This window comes from Danio rerio, chromosome 20, assembly GCF_052040795.2.
Source record: "Danio rerio strain M-AB ecotype USA chromosome 20, GRCz13ab, whole genome shotgun sequence".
In the NCBI taxonomy this organism is placed as follows: domain Eukaryota; kingdom Metazoa; phylum Chordata; class Actinopteri; order Cypriniformes; family Danionidae; genus Danio; species Danio rerio.
In genome coordinates, this window is record NC_141040.1 from 45,049,038 (window position 1) to 45,071,409 (window position 22,372).

Here is a 22,372-nt window from a genome sequence, read left to right on the forward strand (position 1 = left end):
AGAAAGGTACATGAAGTTTCTCATTACTGGGTTGTGGCTGCAAGGACATCTGCTGCGTAAGGTAAATGCTGGGATAGTTGGTTGATCGTTCCACTGTGGAAGCCCCTAATAAATAAGGGACTAAGTCAAAGGAAAATGAATGAATGAATGATTTAATGAAGGTACCTGCATCGTGATTTATTATGTTATTGTAAGTGGCTAGCGGCGGCATGGTGTCTCAGTAGTTAGCACTTTCACTTCGCAGCAAAAAGGTTGCTTGTTTGAGTCCCGGCTGGGCCAGTTAGCATTTCTGTGTGGAGATTGTATGTTCTCCCAGTGTTCATGTAGGTTTCCTCTGGGTGCTCTGAATACCCCCACAGTCCAAAGACATGCAATATAGGTGAATTGGATGAGCTAAATTGGCCGTAGTGTATGATTGTATGTGTGAATGTGAGAGTGTATGTGTGTTTCCCAATAATGGGTTGAGGCTAAAAGGGCATTCACTGCATAAAACATGTTGAAATATGTGGCGGTTCATCCCGCTTATGAATAAGGAACTAAGCCGATGGAAAATGAATGTATGAATTAATGTTAAAGGCTGATTTTGTATTTATTTTGCAGTCAATCATCTAATGGTTTGAATTTAAGCAGATAGTTCACTCAAACATGAAAATCACCTTATTTATTTTCCCACATGTGGTTTTAAACTTTGATGAATGACTTTCTTCCATTTTTATTTTGAAAATTACTGGTTGTTGGCACACTTTGGCTTACATAGTAGAGAAACAATAGTATGAAAGTAAATGGGTGCCAGCTACCAGCATTTTTCAAAATGTCTAATTTTGTGTTTAACAGAAGAAAGAAACTCAAATAGGTTTTGAATTAGTAAAGAGTGAGTAAACTATGACAACATTTTCACTTTTGGGTCAACTCTCCCCTTTAGAAAGGTCTCAAATATCAGCATTTCAATGGGGCGAGGCAGTGGCACAGTAGGTAGTGCTGTCGCCTCACAGCAAGAAGGTCGCTGGATCGCTGGTTCGAACCTCGGCTCAGTTGTCACTTCTGTGTGGAGTTTGCATGTTCTCCCTGCCTTCGCGTGGGTTTCCTACTTGTGCTCCGGTTTTCCCCCACAGTCCAAAGACATGCGGTACAGGTGAATTGGGTAGGTTAAATTGTCCATAGTGTATGAGTATGTGTGTGTGGATGTTTCCCAGAGATGGGTTGTGGCTGAAAGGGCATCCGCTGCGTAAAACTTGCTGGATAAGTTGGCGGTTCATTTCGCTGTGGCGACCCTGGATTAATAAAGGGACTAAGCTGACAAGAAAATGAATGAATGAATGCATATCAATGTTCACATCTCCATAGAGAGTTTACTGTCACTTTGCATGTTGTTTATTTGCCTGTATTTCAGATGTGTCTGGGATCATTTAATTGCTGTAGAAGAAAAATCTGTTTGTTTTCTAAATGAGTGAATGAGTTTTTTTTGTAAAACTGTATAAAGTGGTTTTGCAAAGTAGTTACAAAAACAAGGCAGTGGATGCATACAGCATGACAGTTTGAGTGATGACTGAATATGACATTTATGGCATACAGGATTAAAATGAGGCTCTGGTTGGTTGATGACTCAACACATCTTTAGGTGATTACCATGACTGGAACTAAAAAAAAACCTGCAGCCTTTTGTGTCTGACAAACAAAGTCCTCGTGTGTTATTCTTTTGTTTTTCTTTCATTCTCCATTGAAATCAGTCTCTTGATTTGATAATGCAAGACATATTTATTATTGTAGCAACAAAGGAAAAAAAAACGCTTTGGCGCAGTGATAGATTTAGAAAATGTTCATTTCGGTGGGCAAACTAATATGTTGTAAAGTTTTATTATAACTGAAAGTAATTGCTTTTCAAAATGTAAACCTTTTTTAATGTAAAGCATATTTTTCAGAAGCCTTTTGTCTTTCATTTTCAGTGTCACATGATTTAGAAATAATCTTAATATGCTGATTTTATACAGATTATTTTTGTTATTAGTGTTGTGCTGTAATATATTTTATGGAAACTGTTATAAATGTTTTTAGGATTCTTTGATGTGTACAAAGTTCATAGAACAGCATTTATTTGAAATATTTTTAAACAATTTAAAAGTATTTAATGCCATTTATTAATCTAACTATTGTCTGATTAATGTTCAATAATAAATAAATAAATAAATAAATAAGTGTGTGTGTGTGTGTGTGTGTGTGTGTGTGTGTGTGTGTGTGTGTGTGTGTGTGTGTGTATATATATATATATATATATATATATATATATATATATATATATATATATATATATATATATATATATATATATATATATAGTTGAAGTCAGAATTATTAGACCCCTTAAATTATTAGCTCCTGTTATTTTTTTTAATTTTTGTTTGCAGATTTTTTCAACACACTTCTATTTCTATTTTTTTCACATATTAGTTTTAAAAACTCATTTCTAATTACTGATTTATTTTATCTTTGCCATGATGACAGTAAATATATTTTATTACATATTTTTCCAAGACACTTCTATACAGCTTAAAGTGACATTTAAAGGCTTAACTTTGTTAATTAAGTTAACTAGGCAAGTTAGGGTAATTAGGCAAGTTATTGTAAAGACCAATTACCATGTTTGTAAACATTCAGGATGCGCGCACAGGGAGGTGCGCCAAGAGAAAAAACCGGGAGCGCAAACTGCAGCGGTGCAGTTTGTTGTTGCCTTAGAAATAAGATATATAGATTACACATTATATATACTATTTACATAATGCTTTCAGCATATTATAACAGCTCGTCACCGAGTGATAATTACAGTGATTCGGCAAAATTAACCTTAAAGTGAGCTGCGTTCATCTGACAGGTCCATTTGCGATACCACCTACCCAATGGATATTGCATAAGACGAAGTGACCAAGCATCCAGCCCCAAATATACAATCTCATTGAAGCTCCAAGTGATTTTACAAGAGAGAAGTTAAAGGTCTACAAGTCTTTGGATGCCAACAATGATGTTATGTATGGTCATGTGCAAGAAATAATGGTCCATGATTACCAGATTCAACACTATGTAGAGCTAAAAACCGAGATTCTGCTTTGCCAAAGACAAGGAAAGAAAACATAATTAATGTTATACAAGGCCTGGGTAATTAATCACCAACACGCAAAACGACTGCATTCTGACAGTGAACTGCACCTGTACGGCAGGATATGTGAACGAGGTAAAGTCGGTTTTATATTCGCACATTCGAACTTTCTCCTTAACAATATAATTTCATTAAAGTATTATTTGCAAACTCTAAATAGCGAAATCCTATTAGCAGCCAATGACTTTCAAAGTACAACATGTTCACAGTCAAATAAACTGTGTTAATGTTGTATTCAAGTCACACTTGCAGGTTATTTCAGACCGAATATTCAAAGTGCAGTGGTAAACAGTATAGGGAGTTTGTCACAAGTTGTAACTGAATGAATGTGTGAATATAAAACCAACTTTTCCTTAATAAAGGTAACTTTCACGTTTCATTCTTAGCATTTAGTGTCCACAGTTTAATTCACCATATCTAACTGTTTTTGCTAAAATCATTTCTGCAATCAAAAATGATTGATGTGTAGGATTCAACAAAGCGTGAACTAACCTGATATGACATGAGAACTGCAGAGTCCAGCATTTCTAATTAGCTCCTCACTTCACTTCAAGACGTCTGCAGTCGGTATTAAAGCAGTGTGTGGTGTATGGTAAAAGTTAAGTTTTCTATTTTTGGACTCGAATTCAGCATCCTACCGCACAAAACAACATTTTTCCCATTGCAGCCTGTCCTTTTTTTGCAACCGGGGACCCGTGTGACGTCATGTGTGACGTAGGTTGGTAATTGGTCTATTACGATGGTTTGTTCTGAAGACTATGGAAAAAAATATAGCTTAAAGGGGCTAATAATTTTGACCTTAAAATGTTTTATTTTTGTAATTATTTATTTTTTTAATTAAAAACTGCTTTTATTCTAGCCAAAATAAAACAAATAAGACTTTCTCCAGAAGAAAAAAATATGATCAGGCATACTGCAAACATTTCCTTGCTCAGTTAAAGATGAGAAATATAAATAAATAAATAAATATCAGAGGGAGCTAATAATTCTGACTTTAACTGTGTGCTGTGTGTGTATATATAGTTTCTTGGAGCATTTATATGGAGCTTTTCTGGACACTCAAAGCGCTTTTACACATTGGAGGGAATCTCCTCATCCACCTCTCTCTCTCTCTCTATTTCTCTCTCTCACTATTTTATATTGCACTATATATATTGTTTAATATACCATTTATCGCTATATTTAAAAATATTTTAAAGACTGTTAATTTAGAACAGTGCACATTTTAACAATTAATTATGGGTTTTACTATTTTTGTGTGTGTCTGAGTTGTGACATGTATTTTTTATTTTTTGTAACTTCGTCCTATGCTGCCTGTCTTGACCAGGACTCCCTGGTAGAAGAGATCTCAATGGGACATTGCTGTTTAAAAGATTAAGTAATTAAAATTAATAGTTAATTAAACATCATTATAAAAAAAGATTTTGCTTCCTACAGAATCAAGGTAAAATGACATTTTGCTGCCGCCCTCCTGCTTAAAAAAAACAACTGTCAGAAATTTGGAAAAAAATAAAATAAATAAATGTAAATATCTCATCTTTCTTTTAGGGGAATGACCCTTACCCATGGCCAATGGTGTCCACTTATCCTCTGCCTAAGTATTATATATTCGACGTGCCCAAGATTCTCCGCACTAAACAGGGTAAGAACTATCATTTTAAGCATGAAGCATTATACATGTACCATTGTTCTAATATGTGAAAGCAGTTCTTTAAGTTTACTATTTAGTTCAGCAATGGTTTTACTCTGCAGTAACTTCAAGGACACTTTCTCTCTTTATGACAAACTCATTTCTCTTCTTTACTGTCACGGCGATGCATCTTTATTTCAGCTTGACAGCTGTTTCCAGCTCAATAAATAGGGACTAGAGGTTCTTAACGCCTAGTAAACATTCATCCTTTAGGAACAAGCGTCAGCGTGTGGGTAAAGGCCTATTCAGTGTCTGTTTTTTTTTTCTTTAAATGTTTGCTAGGCATGAGTCAGTTTGCAGTCATACTGAAGGCCAAATTGTTGTATAGTATGTATTTTCAAGTGCCATAAACTTTCATAGACTTTGCAGAGGTAAACATAAAGAGTAAATAACTATATATTGTGTTAATTGTTCATCAATGACATTTCTGGACAAAAAAAAACTGTTGGTTGATGTCGCAAAAAGACAAAGTTCTAAAACTTGACCTTTTGTCCTGTTGACAAATATATAAGGACATTTATTATATTATATTAGAACATATAAATGCAAATAACATTAAATCTGTCAATTATAATTATTATTTCTATTTATTGTAAAATGATAACTGATAAAATGATCAAAGAAAACATTTTATTTTTTATTGAAATGTTCATAGCACAACAAATTAGTTGATACTTCAGTTTACACATCGTGTTAATATTTCAACTTCTGAGATGTTAAGTAAATTTAAAGAATGTTTTACATCATCTGTCTGTTTGTCTATCTGTCTGTCTATTTATTTTTCAGTTCATTGTTATATCTATCCATCTATAAATCCCTGTCTGTCTGTCTGTCTGTCTGTCTGTCTGTCTGTCTGTCTGTCTGTCTGTCTATCTGTCTATCTGACATCTGTCTGTCTATCTACCTTCAGAGTCAGAAATTGGTGCTTTCCTCACCTCATCTAAGGAAACAGAGAGAGATGCTAGCTGGATGGATGACTGCAGGAGACAGTTCTGCAAGATTATGGCGACAAAGTCAAACACTCTCACAGGATACGGTATGACCGACATTCAGTCTAATATCCACTGCATGGTGCCCAACTTCTCTAATCTTCTGCTAAATTTTTCTGTATTTAAAAGGGTCAGTAATGAAAAACCCCCCTTTTTTAAACAACATGTCACAGTAAGGTAATACGGGTTAAGTAAGAAGTGCCCAAAGCACAGACTCTAATAATAATTCCCATCCTTTTCAGTGGCAAACCTTTTCTTGCACAATCCAGTCCTTTTCATCACAACATTTCAATTTTGGAATCCTGTCAAAGTCCAATGCAGGCTCTGCAAAAAAAATTGAAAGATGTGTCAGTTTAAATGATATTGGGCTCAACAGCAAAGCTGCAGCTTGTGAGTCAGTGTTGTTACTCATTTAACATGCAAAGAGGGTATTTACATAGAGGTCCTAAAGGCAAAACAGCACAAAATGGCCTGTTTAATTTTAAGGGTCAATGAGATAGTGGAAAATACTCATAAAAAAAGCAAAATTTTGCCTGTTTTAGCAAATAAAAAATGTACTGGAGGGAAAAATAAATACAATTATATATATAAAAAAAAACTCTAAGGTGACCTTTTTATTCAAAATGGAGTTTTTTTGCATTATATTGTTGAACCTTTTTATTTATTTTGAAAGAGAAATCTTATAATTGTTTATTTTTTATTTTTTGTTTACAAATCGCAAAATAGATCATTTACAATGTGACATTCACACATAGTGTTTAGTTTTTTTAACGAGGATCTAGCATCATAACAAGGATTTAGCTTTGTTATGATGCATAACAGTAGTTTTTTTTTCTATTTAAAGATGTGATTCTAACATGCAGTTGAAACCTCAAAATTTGCACATAAAACACAGTTTCCATCTTTTGTTCAATATAACAAATGATCATTTCAAGGGAAACTGGCACAAAGCGTATTTAAACTGAGTGTTCTGTTGCTCAAGACATTATTTGATTTCTCTAGCATCCACTTTTTATATTACAGAGACTCTTTTGCTGGAGACTTGAGGTTTGATTCAAAAGAAATTGCCATAGCAGTTTAAGTTTCTTCTTTTTTATTTGCTGCTCCCATAGTGCTTGCCGATCTGTTGGAGATGGTCGTTCTGCATCTCTCGTCTTCATCCAATGACTGCTTCTTTCCGCCTGCAGAATATAAAGGTCAGTCAAAAGCACTTCAGTGTTTAAAGATATTTTTTTATTTATTATCAAGTTGCTGCCAGACAATAGAGATGCGTGTATGAATTAAAAAATGCACAAGGTTAAATATGCACTTGTGTGTTACAATTACTCTTCTCATAACAGTAAAGTAATTAGATTCTGATAGGATGTAATTGCGTCACATTCCACCGTAAGAAATTCTGCATTCTACCTGGTTAGGACATGCTGTGGGATCACTGTAATAAAATTGTAAAAATCCTTCCAGAAGGCATTTGTCAGCTTTCTGTTCATACAAACAGAATTATTTAGAAAACAGCCGAATAGTTGAACTGCTCAGTAGGTTTTTCATTTATTAAGCATAATGGTTCTTAGAAATAATATTGGTCATTCTCTTTTGTTTAAATCCCTGCTGCAAGAAATATCTGCATGGTCGAGTTTGATTAATGTGACCACTTCAAAAGATTTGACCAAATTCACACTCCACTCAACCTATTGTTGGGTTTTAGATTTGTAACAAGTCTTGAAAATTCTGATTACATTGCTTTGTATTTGACTCCATGACATCAAAGATCTTTCAAAATGTCTTGCTCTCTCAAAACATCAAATTTTCTTTTTAATCTCAGAGCGCTGAAGTTCTCGTACTTTGAAAGACTTTGAAACTCTTTGTTTGAGTATGTGGAGGGTCACAAGTCAGTTAACTGTGGAGATTATTAGTAGTCTGGGTTCTGGAACACTCATGAACTTTTAATTGAATGACAAGCATATCTTTTTATGTGTGAGTGAAGTCCAAAGTCTGAAAGCACAATTGAATATGCTGCTTGCATTTTTATACTCCAATGCACTTTTATTCAGGTTGTAGCATATATTATTAGTTGTATAATATGATTGATTCATTTTTCATTGATTAATATGTTTATCTATAGGGTATGAAATTGTCTGATTGGACTCGTCTTAATGTTTTACTTGGAAGCTTTTGTTTTATTAATTTTATGAACCAGTATTAATTCAGTCATACTGATTTTGTGAATCACCTGAAAGCAGATAATTTGAAACCAACATTTGTCTATATACAATTGCTGGCTACACTGAAAAAAAATGGTTCAATGCAAATTGCAATTTATTTAAGCTGAATTTAAACAAACCAATTAAGTTGAACATTGCTAAATTTAATTAGTTTGTTTAAATTCAGCCCATGTAAATTGTTTGCAACCAATTAACTAAAAAAGTGAATCCAGTGAATATTTTTTTTTCAGTGTAATTAGGTGATGAATGAAGGAAATTAACCACATTATGTTTGTCAGACAATTAAAAAGTGCCATAGAATGCATTAATGCAATATGTTAAATATGTTAATATGTTAAATTGTTCTTTAATATCTTAGCCTAGGGAAGAAAAACGATTCTTCAGAAACTTTTACAAACCCATTTCGAGGCTTAGAATTTACCCCTAGTTTAGAAAAGTCTTATTTGACCATATTTGGAAGGGTCATGGCCTTGTTCTGTCGCTCTATGTATCTGCAGCTCATGTGAGTGCCCCTATTTGTCTAACACACACACACACACACACACACACACACACACACACACACACACACACACACACACACACACACACACACACACACACACTGAAAAATAATTATACTTAAGTTGTCAAAAAATATTTTAACCAATTGACTTGATACCTAAATAAATGACACGTGATTGTGTTGTGGATAAAATCTATTCTGAATTATAGTTTATATGCATTTGTTGTCTCATTAAAAACAAGCACATCTGTCTGTTGCTCTATTAAAAAGATATGTGGCAAATTCCGAATATGAACGTTAAACTTATAAAAGATACAGATAAACAGACCTTATGAATCTTTGGGGTGGCATCTGGCATTCTGACGGACTAAACACACAGCTTGGCTGTTTTTTTTTTTTCACAGAAAAGCTCCTTTTACACTCCACTTTCAAAATAAGAATCCCATGTACATAGTAATTATAATTAAATCTTAGATTAACTTAAAAATAAGGGAAAAGATATAATTATTATAATCTTACTAGAAAACAATATGGCTAATTAAATGCAGCTTGAAGTGTACATGTTTGTGATTGCATTTGGATCGTCAGAGTTTTGTAACTATTAACCTGTTTTCACTGGATTTTACACTTACCAAATTTACACAAGAATAAATTTACACAAAATTACCATGAGGCTCATGGTATGCCATTTCTATTTACTGTCCTCTTATTATTCACCTACGCCTACTAAGTATATCCAGATTTTCAGTCTATGGGACCTTAAAGGAAATGACTACCATGTACCATATTAACACCAATAACTAATCAGTTTTATTTTTTTAAAATCTGTTTTTAAGTCATGGGATATGCTTAAAAACGTCTCTTTCACATATTTTAGGACAGCTTTTAATAGGACTAAACAATGACCTTATAATGAAATTCAGAAGATTTATAATTAAGTGTTATCTAATTTTGATCTCCATAGTATAAATTTAAAGTATAGATGCCTGACATGGAAAGAATTATAGCGTTAATGCTTTAGCATTTGTGTCTGCCTCTGGGTTCATATCCTCTCTCGTTTAGCAGAGCAGAAATGGCGAGTTGTTATGCTACAGCTCATTTAGCTGTTCATGTCATAATCGCTGACTGATGTGAGCAGCAGGAAATGTGATTTGTCATTTCTCCTTAACTCCTCTCTCCTATTGGCTCGTTGGCCAGCCAGTCAAGACCAGTCACTTCACAAGGTGCACATCCATCTGCATTATGTCATCATTACAATCCTGACATTGTTGTTATATTAATGAGGATAGAGGAATGGTCCTATAATTATATCAGTGGGCCCATTTCCGTCTCACCAAGGGCATTCTCTCAATTAAAGCCATTCTTAAACATGATGAATGTAGATTACGCAGCTGATGTTGATTTGTGGGTAAGCCGATGCTGAGATGAAAATGTATTATTTAACAGCGCATTTTGCAGAGCTCTTTTGCTACTCTGTGCTCCATTTATTGGTATTAAATTAGTATTTGAAGAGGGGGTGTAAATGGGAAGTCATTTTCTCTCTCTTTTTTTTTTTTTAATCTCAGTGGTGGATAACAGTGTAAAGACTCGAAGCCTGTCATCTGTGGAGCAGCTAGGTGTGGAAATCTCACTCAGGTAAAATATATGGCATATCAAAGGTTGAATTTTAGATTAGTTTTATAGTTAGTAATTAGTTTAATCAAGTTGATACTTTTGTAATACACGAAAATATGTAATTTGATGTCTAAATATACCCAAATCTAATTTACTTGGAAACCAGGATTATCGTAAGTTATATTTAAAAAAAACAATAATAATAATAATAATAATAGTATATATATATATATATATATATATATATATATATATATATATATATATATATATATATATTTATATATATATATATTTATATATATATATATATATATTATATATATATATATATATATATATATATATATATATATATATATATATATATATATATATATATATATAAACTGATTATTAAATAAGCATTAATAAGAGTTACACTGTAAAAAAACTATTAATAAATGTTGTCCCATCATTACGATAAGGTTAACTAAACAAATTTAGGTGAATTAAAAAAAAAAAAAAATTTGTCCCCAAAATATTCTCAATAATTGTGCTATTTCAGCTGATTTTAGATAAGTAGTTTGAACAAGCAAAACAAATTTTTTAATTGTAGTTTCTAAGTAACAAATTTCTTGTTTTTATTTAGTTTACCATAATAAATATTTAATTAAAGGGCACCTATTTTATCCATTTTACCTATTTTTTTTATCCATTTATTGATATAAGAAATAAATTTGGTGTTTACAGAATATATCTGTAAAGTTTCCTCTCAAAATACACATCAGATCTGCCCATTTTGGTTTCTGAATACGGTGTAGCTGTTTATGTAGCCTGTGGCTTTAAATGCAAATTAGCTTCTTTTCCTCACCCACCTCTTCCACATGCGTGTCAGCTTCTCATCATACGTTTCGTCAGATAAACAGCACAGAGACAGACTTGGATAAAGCTGAATACTGCTCATTAGTCAGAAATACTGAGTAAGTTTATTTGATGCATTTGTGGTGGAGTTTTATCAAGACTTTCTTAAATGATGAGTCTCCTACAAAATGCTGTTAGCAGTACATAATACATGTATATTGGCGTTTACTGACACTGTGCAGCCATGGTGATTTATAGCAGTTAAGAATTACATTGCGATTTTACTGTCTTTTTAACAAACATGCTCTGTTTTAAAAACATTTTAAACTTATAATACTTAAAAAATCACAGAGTGTTGTAACAAACATTTAATCCAAGTTTTTGTTTTGCAAAACAATGTTCTATGGACTTGTGTTGGTTATACATGTTATTATGGAAACATGGCACCTGTCAATCAATTCAGTGGGTGAGGAAAACTGCACTCCTATGTCATGTTGCGGTGGTCCTCTAAATCACTGGGATTTGAGTCCAAATTTAACATTGGGAATTTTTAAAAATGTCAATATGTCAGTGGACACAATACAACTACACACAGTTCTGTCCAAACAGCTTACAAAAGTTGATTTTCATCATAGGTGCCCTTTAAACAGTACAGGCATAATTTTGTTGTTTTATTTATCACTTTTTTATTTATTTATTTAAATTTGAATTAAATTATCAGACAAATTTTAATTGTAGCTATATATAATCTAATTTAACAAACAGTTAATAAACACTTCAGTAGTAACTATAATCTTACATGAAACCCTGTTGAAAATTAAATTATTTTTGATAATGTTTATATAAAGTAATTAAAGTGTTGTTAAAAATTAATATTATTTATGTTTTAATTTTTTTTTCATAACTATTATGATTTTTATTTGAAAGCCTCTTTACTGTTGGGAAATTGTTTTTCATGTTTAAACGAATATAAATTATAAAAGAAGTTCAATACAGCTTCAATACCTCTGCAAAAATCTCATGACATTAAAGTTACATGTGGCATTGTCAGTTTTCAAATCGATAATATTACTAAATCAGTGTTTTTTTAAACTCTGTGTTGCGAAAATTCTAACTCCATTTGGTCATATTTGTGCTAGAATAGGACAAAAATACTGATTAGGAAAATGATTTTTGCAGAACAAATATATTCAGAAAGATTCATTCCTGCACTGCTCGTCTTTCAGCAGTATAGCTAAACTCAATATGAACCCATTTAGATACTGTATTTTGTCTTAAGGCAATCCACAATGGCTGTAATCAGCCAATGCATTCTAGTGCTCGGCACATTGGGATAATTGTAACTCCCTGTTAACCTTCATTTGGTTGCTGTGTTTCCCAGGGAGAGACTGTATATGCATGATAAAACTTAATTTATTTTTGCTCGCGAAATTTGTTCTTATTAGTGAAGAAATATTGCCTTGAGAAAGTTCTAATTATGTAAATGCACACAAGTTGGTGTTTGGGGAAGAACTATTTTAACAATGTCCTTTCACCTTTGTTTAGCAAGGTCTTATTGAAAAGGGGATTAAATGAAGCTGTCTGTGTGTTTGTGTGTGCACGCGTATGTTTGTGTGTGTGTGTGTAGGTATGGCAAGTTTCTGAAGCTGCTGAGAGAAGATTCAGAGCAGGATCTGTGTCTTCTGCTGAAACACTGTCAGGAGTTTCTCTCTCAGCAACGTGTCAAGGTCACCTCTGAGCTCTGTATCCTCATTATTTATGAAAGGAGTCAAGTGATGTGCAACTTATTGCAAGATTTCTGATGTTTTATATTTGGTTTGCACAAAATCATCATTTGATATATGTACATACAGTTGAAAGCAGAATTATTGGCTCTCCTGTGAATTCTTTTTTGTGAACATTTTTTTTTCTTTTTCAAATATTGTACATACATACACACACACACACACACACACACACACACACACACACACACACACACACACATACACGAGTTATGTTAATGTGGAAGTTAGTGACCCTCAGTGCTGGGTTATGGCTGGAAGAAACGCCTGTAAAACATATGCCAAAATAATTGGCAGTTCATTCCTCTGTGGCAACCCCTGATAAAGCAGGTACTAAGCCAGAAACATAGTTAGTGTTAGTGATTTATTTTATTATACCAACATTCATTAGTAGGACAAAATTACAATTAAGCTAACTTAACAAATTTACGTTGCTTGAACATAAAACAATTAATTTGTCTCCAAAAAAGTAGTTTGAACAAGCTACACAATTATTTAAAAAATAATGTAGTTTCCAAGTAATTTGTCATTAAGTTTAACATGGTAAATATTTATTTAAACCAGATAGATCTTTTTTTTTTGTTTGTTTGTTTGTTTGATTTATTAATTTTTTTTGTTCATTTATTTAATTTTGTTCCTTTTTAAATAATATTTAAAATAAAACATAATTAAATGTTTTTAACAATATTTTCTTTTGATTAATTATTCTCCAAATATTATTGAATAAGCAAGCCATACTTAAAAAAAAAAAACTTATAGTATTATATTAAAAATGATCTAACCAATGGAAATTTACTTTAGACATAAAGCCCATATAAACCTTTGAAAACAGTTGATAATAAATGCTAATCCAATTCATGTAGTGAAATTAGAATCTTTTATTATTGCATTTATTTGGTTAAAAAATATTTTTTTTATGTATAAGTGGAATGTATTTATATATATTTGTTTGGCTGTAATTTATTCAATTACTTACAGTATCCATTACCCCATTCTTTATTAATCGTTCAGAAAACATTTCTCATGATATTTTATTTAAATGTTCTACATATTTTTAGGATTATTTTATGGATGGTAAGTTTGGAAGGGCTGCATTTTTATTAAATAGTAAGGTTTTGTTATATTCAAAAAGCTTTTCTTTCACACTTGATCAATTGAATGCATTCTTTTAAAAAAAGACCCTGTTTAAATAGCTTCTTTATTCACATATTAAGCATAACCTTTAGATCAATTGGTTCAAATCTACTGTTTTAAAACAACAACAACAAAACTTCAGGACTTACAACATACAAGAAAAGCTCTATCATCATCCTTTTGCAGATCATGCCCTTGGTTTTTTATGCTATAATAACACACCAATCATGCATTTCTAAGCGTGAATAATCTCTAATACTTTTTGATTCTATTTATCAGCATTATTGCCATCAGATTTCTGTTCCATAGCATAAGACATTGGAAAACCTCAAACAGGTCAACCTTTTGAATGTACTTAAGATTCCTTGACCCAGGTGTCAGCCCATTTTCAAGGTGGTTATCCTGGTCACGATTGGTTTGCTTCTACAGTATTTCTGCTCATGCACGGTGATGTGGGCCGCTCTCTGAGTTTGCTCTTGCGTTTCTCCCGTCTCCTGCCGTCTGCCTTCCTGTGGCCTCCGAGACTGCACAGCTCTGTGAGTTACAGCCCATTACAGGACTTTTTGTTGTTGTTGTTTCTCTCTCTCTCTCTCTCTCTCTCTCTCTCTTTCTCTCTCTCTCTCTTTCTCTTCACTCTTACCAGATTTCAGTGTGTTTGTTGAGTAGCTATCAAGACAGTAGCAAAGAATTGCAGACACAACACATTAGAAAAAATAAATGTATGCCATTGTTTGCTCACACTCGTCTCGTTTGTTTCTTTTAAGTGACACAAAAAGAAACATTTATGTTCTTTTAGAATTAATTACAGTCCCTGTAAGGTTTTTGCAGAACTTTTTTTCTGATTTTTGCGACCTACAAACCCTAATTTAAAATTTGCGGCAATATTTGCGACCTAATTATGTGTTGATTTGCTGTAAAAAGTATTTTTTACAGGTTTTTGCAGAACTTTTTTTCTGATTTTTGCGACCTACAAAACCTAATTTAAAATTTGCGGCAATATTTGCGACCTAATTATGTGTTGATTTGCTGTAAAAAGTATTTATACCACAGACAAAAGTCTTTATTAATTATATATTTTAATTACTCCTAGACCCAGGGTTCTGTATAAAATAACATTTGAATATTTCATATGTAACCAATTATACTCCTTAAAATATTAATAATGAAAAAAATAAAAAGTAATGAAGTAAATTTAAAGTGTCCACAAGTTTTTTTTTTTACAAGAATCTTTCTTTTTCATAGCTTGTAGCTATTTGTCAACTTTAGAGCATGCCAACCATGCATGAACATTAAGCAAACAATGCATTATAACAACAGCATGTCAACAGTACATCATGAAAAAATGCAACCAAATGCATTAATCATGCACTACCTTACAAAGAAGACATTTGTGCTGCCTATTACATTACAAACAACAGCAGATTCTTCAGCAGGATAGCGCTCCTTCTCATATTTCAGTCTCCACACCAAAGTTACTAAAAGCAAAGAAGCTCAAGGTGCTCCAGGATTGGCCAGCCCAGTCACCAGACATGAACATTAATGAGCATGTCTGGGATGGATAAGATGGAGGAGACATTAAAGATAAATTCAAATAAATTTGAAGATGAACAATCTCTGGGAGTCCTGCAAGAACGCTTTGTTTGCTATTCCTAATGAGTTATTTGAGTCATTGCAGATCGTCCAAGTTCATAGGAGTCACACACAACATTAAATCTTTTTCCACTGCACCATGACTTTATAATCTGTACTATACAATATTTCTGTTAAGTGACAAGACTTTTATCTAAGCAAAGTCAGACCTTACTGTCCTAATCAAATAATTAAAAATCAAGACATTATCATGTTTTATTTTGATAAAATAAGCGTAATTTAGAGGCCTTTGCCTTTCATATCAGCTACTTCTAATACCAAATAAGCAACTAGAAGTCAAGTTATTATTTGTTTTCTAAAACTTGGATAGGCGACAAGACTTTTCAGGGGGTGTATACAAGCATTGCATCTCCATACTCTTGTAAAGGATACTGTATGTAAAAAAAAAATTGTATCCATGTATCTGTATAAATTGTGTCTGCACAACAGCTCAAACATAAAAATCCCCTGAATCATTGCACAGATTGAAAAAAGTAGAAGTGTTGTTGTTTTTACATGTATTGATAGGTAAATAGAAATACAAGAATCTGTGTAACAGCCATGAATCAGTGTGTGCTGTAGATGCCGCTGATGCCTGTGTTATAAGGTATGCATGTAACAAGTTGTTGAGTAATTTCACTCACCTCAATTTTATTCAGGGCCTTTCGGAGTAATATTTGTAGGTAAATGCGCGTTTGTATGTTTACTCAAACAGTATTTTAACCTGTGTCTTCTCTGTCTGTATAAATGCAGAGTTACAGACCAGCGTAAAGGTATATATACTGCCACCTACAAAGTTGATGTGTGTAAAAAGTAAAATCAGATGAATTGGGTTGGCTAAATTGTCCTTAGTGTATGAGTGAATAAGTGTTTATGGATGTTTCCCAGTGATGGGTTGCGGCTGGAAAAGCATCCGCTGCTTAAAAATGAGCTGCATACGTTGGCGGAACATTTCGCTGTGGCGACCCCGGATTAATAAAGGGACTAAGCCGAAAAGAAAATGAATAAATGAATCGAATGTCATAATTAATTATTTTTTTTTTTAATAATGAGAATTGTACCTTAAAATAAAGTGTGACCTGAAAGCTTCAGCAAACAGTAACTGCATGGCAGAAAATCAGTTTTCAGAACAACATAAATGATAGTTTTGTTTTGACCTTTTCCCCAAGTTTAGCCCATGTTGCAATTTTCTTTAAACCAATAAACCAGCTGCATCCCCCTCATGTTTAGTAATGTCCTGAATTTATATGTATATGCTTGTGTAGCTTCCATATCCATGTGCTGTAAGCACAGCTGTGCATTTTGGCCTGCATTATCATACTAATCTCCATTTGCATAGGAAAGGTTAATACTGTGAGGAAATGCTGGATATCATGATATTACTGGGGCATAGTCATTACTGTGGACCCCATAAAATTTGGATGGAGCAATCTTGCTTTTTCTCGGAACGGCGGATAGTAAACAGAGCTCAGTTAATAGAGTTTCAGCTGTAAAAATATGTGCAGGGTATGATAATGCTCCGCACGCACACAAGTTTGTCTGATTACAGTTCCGTATTTCTGTGCTGTCAAAGTGGATGTGCATGTAAATCGTTCAGCTGAAAGACAATGAGGAGAATCAGGAAAACCTCACATTCATCACAGATCCCCTAAACAGGAAGACACAATGGCAGCTAATAAAATCTGGCCTGTGTCGTTAGCACCTGTGGTGTTTTGTTTTCTGGGATGGTGAGCAGCCCTAGAGAAACAGTTCATCAAAATAACTCAATTCTGTCATTATTTACTAACCTCCATGTCTTTCCAAAAGCATACAATTTTCTGCATGATGCTTCTATTTTCTATAAAAATAAAAGAGACTTTCATTCCCAAAATAGTAAAAGCATAATAAAATGTAGTTTGTTTTTATATGCTTGTCTTATAATTTCGCAAGAAGAACAGTCAACAAAATGCTATATTTATATATGCACTATGATCAGTTGCATAACATGCAGGAACGTTAATAGCTTATCCTCATTTACACCACACATTTGCGCAATACATCTTCACAGGCTCCCACAGGTCATGCAATTTCTAGAATACCATGGTTATATCATTAAATATCAAGGATATTCCAGACATTGAAAGCCAGGGAGTTTAATGTTTTTGTTGTCTAAATGTCATTGAATATAATGGATTTTTGGTTTGTCATTTAAATCATTTCTTTTCATTTATTTTAGCAATATGTAATTCTTCTATACTATTTTTTCAGTGCCGTTTTTTCCTTTCCCACTTGGCAATCACTTAAATCAAATGCTGTCACCAGTCTGCACCTTTTAAATGCTGTCTGTGGTTGTTTTGTGTCTGCTCAGTGCTCAAAACACCAGCTGTCTGTTTTTTCTGTTTATTTTTGGTAATGGAAAGAAGTGTTTATCTCTTAAATTCAATGAAAATCAAGCAAAATTCAGAGATTTTTACATGTGACTTAAAGTAAGCACCATGTCTTCAAAGTTTAATGGATTTTCTTTTTTACGTTATAGGTCCATCTCCCTATAGAGATTGCTCAGTCGGCTATTCATCCAATCTACTCCTGCACCGCTCATTATGTAGAGATGTTGCTCAAGGCTGAGGTTCCTCTGGTTTTTTCTGCCTTCAGAATGTCTGGCTTCACTCCCTCTCAGGTGCAATATTTTAAGTATTTAATTTTTCATTTTGTTTCACAATTTTAATTGCTCTGTTGTTAAATAATCCAACAGCCCTCCAAACCTGTAGGCATTTTAAAAACAGGTATGCCTGTGTTTGCTGTGCCAACAAAATAAAGCCTTTTTCTGTTGGTTTCCACAAAACGAAAAGCTCTACATTGAAGTTAGTTAATCTTAAGTTATTTTGTCTGATAGCTAAATATATTCTGAATAAACTAAAAACAGATGAGTTTTAAACATAATTGTTTTTCTCTCTATATAGTCTCCCATCACCTGTATAGCTCATTATGCAGGTCTTTATCTTCTTACGTGTAAGGGTGCTTTCACATCTGCTTTATTTAGTTCTGTTGAATCGCACTAGAGTTCGTTTTCTCTTTTGGTGCGGTTCGTTTAGGCAGGTGAGAATGCAGCAATCGTACTCGAGTGCACACCAAAAGCGGACCAAATAAGCGTACCGAGACCTGCTTGAAAAGGTGGTCTCGGTACGCTTTTAAAAGAACCCTGGAGCGGTTCGTTTGTGGTGAGAATATGATCCGTACTAAAACAGGTCCAACCGCAAAAAGTACTGCGCCTCTTGGACTATTCCATCTGCCGTAGGCCGATGTGCTGTGCATTATGGGATCTGGAGGAAAAATATTTGTTGACAGCGCTTTACCAACAGAGAGAGAGAGTGGGGAAAACATTACTTGATGGATTGTTGGTAATATTTCCGCAAGATGACCATGTCGCAGTTTAGCTAAATTAATTCACGCCTCCTCCTGAAGTGACGAGCGTAAAATTAAAACACTGTTTTGCAGCCACGCTTCATTCTCTAAATGTATAGTTTGTCTAAAGCAGGCATACAATCAGTCAGCGCAGTCGTCCCTTTAGAGTAAAAATGACATTTTGTGTCTGCCTGTTTTGTTTACTTGCGGGAGTTCATTGGCATTTTCCCACACGTGAATTCTAACCAATCAATAAGAGGTTTAGGAAATATGTCTAACAATATCTGGCCAATGAGAGATGTGGATTTTGTCAGATGACTGCATTTTGGTTCGTTTCAACTGGTTCAGACCAAAGCCAGCAGTGTGGTGTGAAAACAACCCAAAGACAGCATAAAATGCAACAATGTATCATTTATTGCCCTTGGTCCAGAACAAATGAAGCTAACTACAGATGTGAAAGCACCCTAAATCACTACATTAGTGATGATAGTTTATGCCTCCTCACATATGAGCCATAGGGCTATTCTATGTCTTAGACCATGTTTACACTATTACGTTTTAGTTTTAAACCAGGGTTTGAGAATGAAACGATCTGCGTTTACACTGGCGTTTCAACCAGCATTTTTGAAAAACTCTGCCGCAACTGCAGCAATGAGAGCAGCACACGTCGGGCAGTTCAATAAGGATCTACTGCTGGATCTAAACTCACTATATTTGTTAAACGTGATATTAAATTGATTTTTTCTCTATCTAACGACATATTCCGACTTTGGACTTTTGAATCTATTACTTGTTCTCAGGTAATGTGTTTTGGCTGAGCGCAAAGATAAATTAATATATTCATTTATGTAACTACGTACACTGATTCTGCACATTTGACTGATTGCTTGCTTTTATTTTCAATTTTTTTACCTTTTTATTGTATGTTATACTTTTATAATGACCATTATTGATTATTAAAACGGATATTCAGCAAAAAAGAGGGAATGTTTCATGTTTTCAATGATAATTAAAGTAGGCAGTTATGTTATACTGTAGGCTGTGTTTTGTTGTAAGTATGCAACTACAAGACGCCTTAACATTTTTGGTGTCTGTTAAGTTGCTATAATCAAAATGTAAATAGGCAGTTCATCATATCATTTTTTCATTTTATTGTTAAAAATGTGAAAACGTTGCCAGGGTGATGTGAATAGGGTTAAAAAGTACCCTGTTCCCTTAAAAGATTTTCCCGACTGGTCCTCGGGAGTTTGTTTTCCATATTAAACTTGAGAAGTCTGAACTTACAATAGAGGATGAACTTTGTGTAGGCTACTTAATATTGAGGAAAAAGCCCCAATCAGATCAGAGTCCAATCAGAGTCTGCAGCCCTACCTCCATTTTCAGATGTCTGTTGTCCCCCATCCACATTGAGAAATGTGGAAAAATGAAAAATAAAACGGCCTCTTTAGCGTTTTTAAAACCGCTCAAACTCCTCCATAGTCTGGATGGATGAAGTAACCGTAGCAAAACTAAACGTATTAGTGTAAATCGGGCCTTAGAAAATTTAAATCAATATAATGTTTTCTGTATGTCAATTTTCACATCATTTTGAAGCAAAAATGCTACAATATACAGTTTTCGAGTATTGTGAACAAATATTCAGTTTTTTTATTTTTTCATGGAGTTACTTCAGTGACTTCAAAATTTTATTTTTTTACTATCCATGCATGAACGCTTCATTCTCAAAAACACAATCTTGTGCAAAATTGTTGATAATGTATTATTGTAGACCAGTTTGTGCTGTTTACGAATGTATTAGACTTTAGCCACATGTACGTTTATAAGAATCTAAAAAAAGAACTAATTTTAAGGCTCCTCTGAACTTTTCCAGTTTTCAGAGGGTTGAAGATTGAAGGACTTAATAAGTAAAAATAGTATTAAAATACAACTTTTAGTACAATATAATTAATGATTTATAATTAACTTTATAAAGCAAAGGCATTATTAAAATGTTTTAGAAAATATTGCACTGACTTTACATTTATGTTGCACATTACTGTCATAATGAGAGCACAACAATAATACAGAAGGATGTGTGTGTGTGCGTGCGTGTGTGCGTGTACGTGTACATATAAACTCAGCATTGGTAATAACTTTCTGTGTAAATCTCAATGGCCGCTAGGGTGTACCGAATGGTTGCTAGCAAATGACTATATGTTTTAGATGGTTATATTTAAAAACCAATTGCCAATCAGAATTCTGTATTAAATTTTACTGCCTATTTAAATTTTTTGTTTGCTAAAATGCTCCAAAAGGTTGCTTCGTAGGGCATGACAATAGGTTATGTAACTATGTGATTTTGGATTCTGGCCAGTCTGAGTGGAAAAAAAAAACCTGCCCTCTCTATGATCTCTTATTGATCTTGATCGCGATATTGATCTCATTATTTTAACAGTAGTCTGAGGGGTGATGTCTAGGTCATGGATCAAAAGTTATGTCACTTCTCATTGGCTGCTTGATTGGCAGATACAAATGAGAGCATCCCCTAGAGATATGATCTTATAAAATGTGTGCTAAAGTATAGTCTGTGGTATTTTTCATCTACTGGATGATCTCTTTAATAACCTGCACAAATTGAGGCATGTGTCTATGCCTAACATTATCAGATGGTGTGGATGTCCTATATTTAAGCTCATCACACATTACTTCGTCACCGTTCTCTGTGGGAGTCGCATCGCTGCTGATGCGAGTCGTGATGGCTGGGTGAACTGGCGTAACGTTGCCAGAGTAGAAATATAAAGATACAAGGACATTCAGCTGTGACCTGAATGACTGACAATCTTCATAGACAACTGCAGTGATTACTCAGTGCCACACACTCTCTCTGAGGTTTATATGCATGATCTCAAAGCTCTGCCTCCAGTCTTCTGTCACATTTAGTCAGAGATGACCTTTTCCAGCAGTCAAGGACAAGCATATTGAAAAGTAACTGCATTTTCAGTTTAGTGTTTATCTTCTGTACACTCTCAATTGGAGTCTGAATCTGGTTTAATTCCTTTGGCATGGCTAAAATGCATTAGGATTAAAATGGGAGATGCTTTTGGTTGCTGTATATTTTGCTAAATGTTTCAGAGCTGTTTGGGGAAAAAGAACACTTTTAAATTATTCAAACACTTTCACATACGCAAACCTCAGTGCAAAAAATATAAGTCTTTCTGGAAAACATGTGCCTTTTATTTTTAAGGGTGTAGGACTTATAAAAAAGAAAAAAAAAATTGGGCTGCACAATATTTGAAATATATTTGATATATTTTTTTTAATTCTGCGATATATATTGCAATATGAATGAGTGCATAAAATATAATAAAAAATCTACAAGCATAGATAAATTAAATTAAAAAAAAATACTAATTAAATATACAGCATTTTATTGTTTTCCCGAGGAGTCGAACTGTAT

The 22,372-nt window shown here is 33.6% G+C and overlaps 1 protein-coding gene across 6 annotated transcripts in view; it reads left to right on the top strand.

Moving 5' to 3' along the window:
* Positions 1-22,372, top strand: part of tbc1d32 (TBC1 domain family, member 32) — a 98,998-nt gene that overhangs the window by 60,870 nt on the left and 15,756 nt on the right. For 4 of the 6 annotated variants that reach the window (XM_087297532.1, XM_087297533.1, XM_087297530.1 and 1 more), the window contains 7 exons: positions 4,697-4,790; positions 5,749-5,874; positions 6,940-7,023; positions 10,117-10,186; positions 12,636-12,751; positions 14,308-14,462; positions 18,071-18,211. In XM_087297532.1, coding sequence (XP_087153658.1) covers positions 4,697-4,790; positions 5,749-5,874; positions 6,940-7,023; positions 10,117-10,186; positions 12,636-12,751; positions 14,308-14,462; positions 18,071-18,211 — 786 coding nt within the window. Of the gene's footprint in view, positions 1-4,696; positions 4,791-5,748; positions 5,875-6,939; positions 7,024-10,116; positions 10,187-12,635; positions 12,752-14,307; positions 14,740-14,859; positions 15,956-18,070; positions 18,212-22,372 lie in introns of those variants that run through there. The other 2 variants (XR_015517856.1, NM_001100023.1) reach the window with 2 other exon arrangements.